The sequence below is a fragment of the Colobus angolensis genome, unplaced genomic scaffold, assembly GCF_000951035.1.
Source record: "Colobus angolensis palliatus isolate OR3802 unplaced genomic scaffold, Cang.pa_1.0 Scaffold8, whole genome shotgun sequence".
NCBI classification, from domain to species: Eukaryota; Metazoa; Chordata; class Mammalia; order Primates; family Cercopithecidae; genus Colobus; species Colobus angolensis.
In genome coordinates, this window is record NW_012121820.1 from 1,640,598 (window position 1) to 1,649,892 (window position 9,295).

Genomic DNA, 9,295 nt, shown 5'->3' on the forward strand with positions numbered 1-9,295 from the left:
GCTCTCATTTCCTTGTTGGCAGTGGGTCCTTTGGCACCTGTGGCTGCTTCACGGGCAAACCATGGGCAGTCAGGGTTTGCCTGTAGGCCCCGAGAGGCTTGGGACTTGCAAGGAGTTTTACCCTCCTTCCCTGAGCACTGGCTTGTGTCATTTGATGACTACTTATTCAGAACCTAGAACTTTCTGCCTGTGAGGTCGACATACCCATTATGCTTATTGCCTGGAGAGGAGGCCCTACATTCTGCTGCTGCTGCAGAGTGATGATTTTTAATGGACCAGAACTTACATGTCTAAATGAGTGTTATTGTTGAGTGAAGTCACCTTAGGACGATGATTTAAATAACACCACGATTTCTCAAGAAGTTTGGAACTTCTCTTATGGTTGAGTTCAAAGCCATTTTATGTTACACGTGGCCCAAACAAGTTTTATTAGTACAATTAAATCTTTATTGAGGACTTTTGATGGACCATGTAGTGAACTTGGACTGGGAATCAAAAGAACGGTAAGGCGGGGTGTCTGCCTTCATTGAGCCTGCAGTCTGGCTGAGATGCACATGTAAGCCACACTAGCACAAGCCAGCATGCAATGGCCTGTCACAAGAGAGGTGAGATCAATTCTAGGGGTGCACAGGTGGGAGTGATGACATCTGTGGTGAATGGGGGTGGGAGGAAAGTCAGGGAAGACATCAGCAACAAAGATTGGGAGGATTTGAGAAGAAAGATGGGGAGGAAGGATAAGGGAACCATATGAACAGCAGTGTTTGAAAATCTGGGGACTTGCCTGGGAAATGAAGTCATTTCATTGGACTGACAATGCGTACTGCAGTGTTGGTTCGCCTTCATAGGTGGAGCCAGGCCCAGCATAAGCACTGGCCCTGTGGATGGATGCCAGGTGAGGCTGGCAGGTCTGCTCACCCAGCTGGCATCTCCTGCAGGAGCTGGGAGCAGATATTGTCTGAAGGTAGGGGTATATTGTAGCCATGCTGAGGAGCCAGCATAGAAAATAGTGTTGGGCCTGGGGACCTCTAGTGGGAAGACACTCGGGAGAGACATTGAGAAGAGGAAATAGAAATGCAAGGCAGGGCAAAGGGAGTTTGATGATGATAGTGATGATGATTTTTTTAAGAGTATGTGTTGTGAACAAAGTGGGAAAGAACTTGTGCTTATTTACAGTGGATAGACTGGTGCTGGGGCAAGTGAGTACATCATAGAAGTTAGGATGAAGGAGAGATGGAAACGGTGACCAGTGGAGATCAGCCTCAGTGGCCTTCAATACAAACTAAGAAGTGTGACCTTGATCCAGGAGGCTCTGGGAGCCACACTGATCCTTCTTGAACAGGGAGTGACATGGCCAGCCTAAGTTTTAGGAAGGGGTATCTTCTAGCTCTTGGTGGGATGGATTGGAGTGGGGAGAGGCTGAAGGCAAGACAACCTTGGCCTTCACAGCCTAATTGAAAAAGTAGAGCAAACACTTGAATCAGGATGCTTCAGATGGGTCAAATGGGGAAAGAGGGGGAAATTGGTGTGAGAGGCAGATGTTGAAAGGATTTGGGGATGACTTGGATGCTGGGTGAGCACAGAATCCTTGTTTTCCCCAAAATGCCTAGTTTAAGCCCAGTGTCCCAGCGTAAGTGAATCATGGAGCTGCCTTTCTGTAGGTCAAAAATGGCCAAATGTGGGTATTTCGTGTGGTTCAATGTAAGGTTATATGTGCCTCTTTTTCATATTTGGGAAGTGCCCTGGTTTGGACGGTAAATGATTTGGTCCCCCTAGTTAGACATGGGGAGATATGGCAGAACAGTCTTCTTCAAAGTTCTAAGCTTGGCGACTGGGAGAATGCCCTGGTACCAGAAGGAAATTAGGATTGGGAGGTGGGTGATATTGACCTACCTGCTCACCAAACTTGGGACCGACTTACATTTGACTTTCAAATAATTCTGTTCCCTCTCCAAAGATGCAACACTTTCATCTCTAAGAATATTGGAAGCAAAGAAGCTCTGAAGGTGGTTCCTGTATAAGCTCTTGAAAGATTGCTTTCAGTGGCATGACCCGTATGGGAGTGTCTAAGTTCTGGTGGATGTGTTCATATGTGAGGCTCCCTGCACTGTAGGCATTTCTCACATGGGTGGTTAGAGTAGGTAGCTGACCACCCCAAGGCACATGGGTCTTGTTCTCTTAACTGTGTCCATTAACTGATTTCAGACTCTTTCCTGAAAGACAGCGAGGCTCACACATGCTAATCCTTATTCACAGTGGGGCTGGGCTTGGGTGTGTCTAGGGGCTCAGTGCAGACCCACCCACCCGTGTGTGTATCCCACAAAGGGTGCCCGGCAGAACCACTCTCATTCTGAACCCTGACACATGTGCCTGCTTCCTGATTTAAGCAAGTACCAGGTATCTGGTGCAGAAGCAGAAATATCACGGTGATGAAACTCTTTTTAGTTTTATGACATCTTGCTTCAGTCCCTTGAGTGCACAGGTTAACTGCAGGGCTTGCTGTGTGGAGGAGGGAAATGCAGGGAATTACTCCCACTTCTATTTCGTGGGTGGAATTACTAGCTATACCAAAGCATCAGTTCCCAAGGATAAATAAATGGCTTTGTCAGGTCAACCATGACAATAGAAGATACTTCAGTGGAAACACATTTTTCTGAAATGGTTGCACTCAAGATCATTGGTGAGGGGCAGCTCTGTGAGAAAGGTTGCACAGGGAACGTTGACAGATTTCGGCCAGGTGTGGTGGCTCACACCTGTAATCCCAGCACTTTGTGGGGTTGAGGTCAGTGGATTACTTAAGGCCAGGAGTTCGAGACCAGCCTGGCCAACATGGCGAAACCCTGTCTCTACTAAAAATATAAAAATTAGCCAGATGCAGTGGTGCATGCCTGTAGTCCTAGCTACTCAGGAGGCTGAGGCATGACAATCACTTGAGCCTAGGAAGTGGAGGTTGCAGTGAGCCAAGATCACGTCACTGCACTCAAGGCTGAGTGTCAGAGCAAGACTGCTTAAAAAAAAAAAAAAAAAAAAAAGTACAGGTTTATATTAGTGAGTAAGTCCATAGGCAATAGATCCTGGTTTCAGTTTTTAGTGGCCTAATGGCTACAGAAAGAGTCAGTACCCCGTCAACGTGTTATGTACCAAGTTTACGGATGAGGAGATCTACAAACACCAGAGTTACGTAAGTCTCTGTTGTCTTTGATAAAAGCAACACTGGTCTCCTTATAGGATTTTTCCCTCTTTTGGTAAATGTTCTCATGGGGCAGCAGTGTAGCTCAAGGGTCATTTCTGCATTTTTCTCCTCGATGGCTTATTTCTTTTTGAGAATGAACTACTCCTTTCTGTGTTTCATTATGAAATCTTGAGGTTTTTAAATTCTTTCCGACTACAAAAAAAAAAAAAAAAAAAAAAAAAAATCAGTACTTTAGAAAACTGGGAGAACACCGAAAAGAAGTGTTGTCCATAATCTTAGCATTCTCCCTTTTTTTTTTTTTAAACACATTTTTCCCTCCCTGTTTCTAAGCCCACCTACTCAGGGTTACACTGCTCAATTTTGGTGTGAACCTGTCTAGTCTAGCCTTTTGCTTACTTAAACAATATATCCATAGATTGCTTTGGTGTGAACCTGTCTAGGCTAACCTTTTACTTACTTAATGTATCCATAGATTGCTTTTAAACACAAGAATTATACTATAACATTTTGTAACTTGTGCTTTTTGGTTAATATACTTTGATTATCTTTCCAAATCAACCCGTTAGTCTACTACATATTAGTGACTACAGGATTCCATGGACGACTGTTTTACTGGAAAGGGGTCCTGATACAGACCCCAAGAGAAGGTTCTTGAATCTCACACAAAGAATTCGAGGGAAATCTAGAGTAAAATGAAAGGAAGTTTATTAAAGTAAATGAATTAAGAGTGGCTACTCCGAAGGCAGAGCAGCCTCAAGGGCTGCTGGTTGGCTATTTTTATGGTTATTTCTTGATTATATGCTAAACAAGGGGTGGATGGATTATTCATAAGTTTTCCAGGAAAGGGGTGGGCAATTCCCAGAACTGAGGGTTCCTCGCCTTTTTAGACCATATCGGGTAACTCCCTGATGTTGCCATGGCATTTGTACACTGTCATGGCACTGGTGGGAGTGTTTTGTTTTGTTTTGTTTTTTAGCATACTAATGCAGTATAATTAGTGTTTAATGAGCACTGAGGACTACCAGAAGTCACTTTAATTTCCATCTTGTTTTTGGTGTGTTTTGGCCGGCTTCTTTACCACAACCTGCTTCATCAGCAAGGTCTTTGTGACCTATATCTAGTGCTGACCTCCTATCTCATCCTGTGACTTGGATGCCAAACTTCCTGGGAATGCAGTCCAGCAGGTCTCAGCCTCATTTTACCCAGCCCTGCTTCCAGATGGAGTTGCTCTAGTTTAAACACCTCCAACCAACTGCATGATGATTTGTTAACATCGCACTGAACATGAGGCAATTCTCAATTTTTGCCCTTACAACAACACTACAGTTAACATCCATATTATTTACTCTTTCCATCCTGAAGCTAGTGTTACTGTAGGAGAGTCTTCTAGACTTGGCATAACTGGATTAAGTTGCTCTCCAGGGTTCGTCCATTCTGCAGTTTTGTCGACAACATGAGCATGCTTAGTTTCCTATGTTGGTATTACTAATCTTCTTGTGTGTGTGTGTGTGTGTGTGCACGCACGCGCGGCTGTGCAGAAAGCTCATAGGTTAGTAAGCAGTATTTCACCGTTTAATGGTCATTTCTTGAATCATGAGGGAAGTTGAGCATCTTTTCATGTTTATTGCCTTTTTGTATTTTTCTTATTCTATTTACAAATTGTTCATACCTTCTTACTGATTTGATAGCTTTGAGAATAATAGATATTGAACCTTTCTCTGCATGTTTGTTAAGGTTTCTTCTGCCGTTTGTTTTTGTTTGTGGAGTCTTTTAAAAGAAAATGTGTGCTGTCAAATCTGTCAGTCATTTTCCTTTATGGATTCTGAATTTTATAGCATGCTTAAGGTTTTAAATTTTTGAAAAAAGTATTTTTGGAGCCTAACAATCTTGACATTTATTCAGTGATTCAATAATTCAACTAATATTAGAGTATCTACTTAATGTGTTCTGTTCCTTCTAATTACCATATCATTTCCTCTTCCCCTTCAGTTCCATTTTGGGCTCCAGTATGTTACTGGCATTCATTCATGATTGCAGCTTTTTAGTAAATTGAATATCATCCTGTTGAAAAGCATGAAAGTTATGGTCTATCCAAGCAGCTGACCAACCTCTTCCAGGAACCCCCGTGGTTTCTGGTCTTTAGAACCTTTTTATAGTTCTTTGAGCAGACTGGGTGCTCTTGTGTTTAAAAAAAAAAAAAAAACTGATTGTTAACCAAAGTCAAGGGTTTTAGACACACCCTGCTTTAATGAGGTGTGTGAGAACGCAGCAGCAGCAGGATGGCTATAATCTTCCTTCTCCATTATGCCATGTGACCTTGGGCCTGCGCCTCAACCTTTTGTAGTCCCCTCTGCTCAAATGCAAGACCCAGTCTTCCCTTTTAATGCTGCTCCCGTCACCGTTTCTTGGTTTCATGATTCTTCCGAATTTCAGCTTGGGGCTGTGTCTGCTACTATGGTTTTTTGGCTTATCATTTTTCTCTTCTAATCTTTTCTTCCCATCTTTGAGCCTCTTATTTGAAATCCCTTCAAGGCAGGCAGTTATTCATTTGGATTCTTCTTTGTTTCTGCTGGCCCTTATATGTGTCTGCTTCATTTCCTGGTCTCTGTCTTTGAAGCTGAAATTAGAAACCTGCAAAAAAGCATAACAGATGCTAGAATCGCATGAAGTAACAGCCCTGAAATAGCCCAAGTCTACTGGCACAGGATTTGGCCATAATTCTAGTAAAAGCTCACAATGGGGCTGCCCTGACTAACCACATTGGTCCCTGCTTCTCACAAACTTTTGAGGATGCTCTCAGTGTGTTGTCATCCCCTTAGCCAAAACCCTTGGCTTTTCTAGTGCCATTTCTCCTCTTTCCCTTTTAGTATTTTGGCATTGAAAGCTTTGGGAAATTTTCATTGCAAGCCTATATATTACAAATAGGCATTTAAATCTGTAGAAGCTTCAAGCAGACACAGAACAGAAGTCAGGGGTGCTGAAATACATGTAACAGGGTGTGGTAGTGTCAGGTGGCTCAGTTGATAGACAAATGGCTGCCTAGTGCCCTCTGAGACTCCTACAAAGACAGAAACAGCCTCCAGCAATGGAAAGAAGGCAGAGAGTTGCCAGATTTTGGTTGAAGTTTCAGGGCTACCAGTTACTTTTTGTTGTACGTGCATCTGTTAGGTTCTCTGAGTATACCTACCTAATAGGATAGTTGTAAGGATTCAGGGATGAGATTGTGTGTATTAATTACTATGAAGTGCCATCTATACATGGTAATAATAGGTGATTAAATTTCCAAGAATGCAAGGATGGGTATGCAAATAAGCTTGAATATGAGTAAAATTTATAAATGCCCTCAGAGATTTTGCAGATACAGTGCCAAAGAACTTGAGAGGAGAAAGCTTCTGTCAGTCTGGGTATATTGGAGGGGAATGCATAGCATTGATGTTAGTAAATACTCAGTAGTTGATCAAAGCGCTATGAGATGGGCCTCCACTCCCTTTATAAACTTCCAGTGCATCTGAATGGTAGTGGAGGACTTTGTTTTAGTCTCCTTTGACCTGGTGGCAAGTGGCTGCAATGCATCTATATGTACAGGTGGGGCTGTTGCCCTTCCCTGTCTTCAGGTGGGGCCACCACTAACTGGGGGAATTCCCTTATGCTGGTGTCACATGGACACCCAGGCACATACCTGCTGGTAAGCGAGTCAAAATGCACTTCTTCATAGAAACATGTCACTATATTTTAGGTGTATAGGCTGTGTGGGCTGTCCTGGGAACCTAGTGTGGCTAGAATCGTTTCTGCAGAAAAAGTGAATTGTGAATTCCAGACTCAGAACTTGGAGCACACCTTGTTTGAACAGGAAGCCCTCACTTAATGCTATAGGAGGATGAGGGATGCTGTTGCAGAGAAAGGGGTGATACAATGAGGCTCTTTCTGGATGGATCCAAGAGGTAGCAGCTCCCCTGTGCTGCATTATAATGCACAGCAGGTCAGTTGTAGAGCGACTTTGGTACAAAAGTGCTAGGGAACTCTTCTGCTTTGATTTTTAAAACTTCATTTTGTAAACTTTGGCTTACAGAAAATCCCCAAGAAGCCTAAAAAGGGTGGAGACAACCGCAGCAGAAATAGCAGCAGAAAGGCAAGGTGATTTGATTTGGGTGGTGGTTTCCCAGTTGAGTGTAAATTCTGACTGTGGAGCATATGGGTGTTAGCTGATGAGTGTGGTGACAACTCAAGGAGGGATACTAGCTAATATCCTATGGCTGTCATTTCCTGGAGTCCCTGTCAACAATGGTTGCATTTTTATGAGCAGACACAAAGTGTGTCTTTCATGGACATCATTTGTTAATTTCCCTCAGAGGAAATTTTTTTTTTTTTTTTGAGGGTCTCACTCTGGTACCCAGGCTGGAGTGTGGTGGCATGGTTCACTGCAGCCTCAGCTTCCTGGGCTCAAATGATCTTCCTGCCTCAGCTTTCCTTGTAGCTGGTGATTTGATTCCTCCTGGAGTGGAGGAACCACCAGGGTTCTTGGTCCTCCTGCTGGTTTAGATAAAACAACATGGACACACGTGGAATAGTTTTAAGGAGTGGAGAATTTAATAGGCAAGGAAGAAGGAAGACGCTCCCTCATACAGAGACAAAGGGAGTCGGTCTCCAAAGCTGAGAGAAGGAACCCCAGTTGGGGCAGAAACCAGCCAGGTATATATAGAGAGGCTGGAGGAGGTGGTGTTTGATTTGCATAGGTCTCGGGATTGGTTTGACCAGGTATGTCATTCATGTAGCCTTAGAAAAAGCTGGCCCTCCCACCCTAGCCTTTTAATATGCAAATGCAGGGTGCCATGATGTTCTACACACATGGGATTATGTGGGGGCGGCCATGTTGCCAGGAATATGTGGGGCAAGGGCACAAAGGCCCAGGGAATCGCCACGTTGGGTGGATATCAAAGGTTGCTGACCTGGCTCTAAGAGCCAGGGCTTTACAAGAAGCGTTTGCAGAGCAGCGTTGAAAACAAACTTCCCAAGGACCCCTTTTCCTTTCCATCTGCCTAAAATAATGTCTTAATAACTACTACACCACTGGGACACAGGCAAGAACCCCACTACACCTGGCTAATTATTTGATTTTTTTTTTCTTTTTGGTAGAGATGAGGTCTCACTTTGTTGCTCAGACTGGTCTCAAACTCTTGGGCTCAAGCAAATCTCTCACTTTGGCCTCCCAATGTGCTGGGATTACAGGCAAGAGCCACTGCACTTGGCTTCAGAGGGAATCTTTGGTTTGCTTTTTGTGTCTCTCACCCTTGATAAAAGGTTCCTATAACTTTTTTTATTATTATTTATTTATTCTTTATTTTTTTGAGACAGACTCTTGCTTTGTCGCCCAGGCCAGAGTGCAGTGGTGCAGTCTCGGCTCACTGCAACCTCCACCTCTTGGGTTCAAGCAATTCTCCTGCCTTAGCCTCCTGAGTAGTTGGGACTACAGGCACGTGCCACCACTTCCGGCTAATTTTTGTATTTTTAGTAAAGATGGGGTTTCTACCATATTGGCCAGGCTGGTCTCGAACTCCTGACCTTGTGATCCACCCACCTTGGTCTCCCAAAGTGCTGGGCTTACAGGTGTGAGCCACCATGCCCGGCCAGGTTCTTACAACTTGAGCTCAAGATAAACTTTTAAAAAAGGAAACTGACTTGCTTTCCAGAAGGTTACTTTTGCCAGGTTACTGACTAGGAAAAATGAGCATTTTAGGGAGACTTTTCTCCCCTTAGATGATATTCACAAGTCTAGGAGCAAAAAAAATCAGCTAATAAAGATCTGTCAAGCAGTAATATATGCCTTCTGTTGGGCCATGTCTTTTGGAAGAACCAAAAAGGTATGATACGCAGGCTTTCTTCAAAAGAAGTGTGTAGATGGATAGATAATATAGATATGCAAAACAATGACTGGATATGGGCGGGGGCGGAGCAAGATGGCCGAATAGGAACAGCTCCAGTCTCCAACTCCCAGCGCGAAGGACACAGAAGACCGGTGATTTCTGCATTTTCAACTGAGGTACTGGGGTCATCTCACTAGTGAGTGCCGGACAATCGGTGCTGGTCAGCTGTTGCAGCCCGACCAGC

General features: G+C 43.9%; 1 protein-coding gene across 1 annotated transcript in view; it reads left to right on the forward strand.

Moving 5' to 3' along the window:
- Positions 1-209: 209 nt before the first annotated feature.
- MYO5B (myosin VB) overlaps positions 210-9,295 on the forward strand; it is a 316,975-nt gene continuing 307,889 nt past the window's right edge. Inside the window, exon 1 of the mRNA XM_011929181.1 lies at positions 210-605. Coding sequence (XP_011784571.1) covers positions 582-605 — 24 coding nt within the window. The 5' untranslated portion in view covers positions 210-581. The remainder of the gene's footprint in view (positions 606-9,295) is intronic.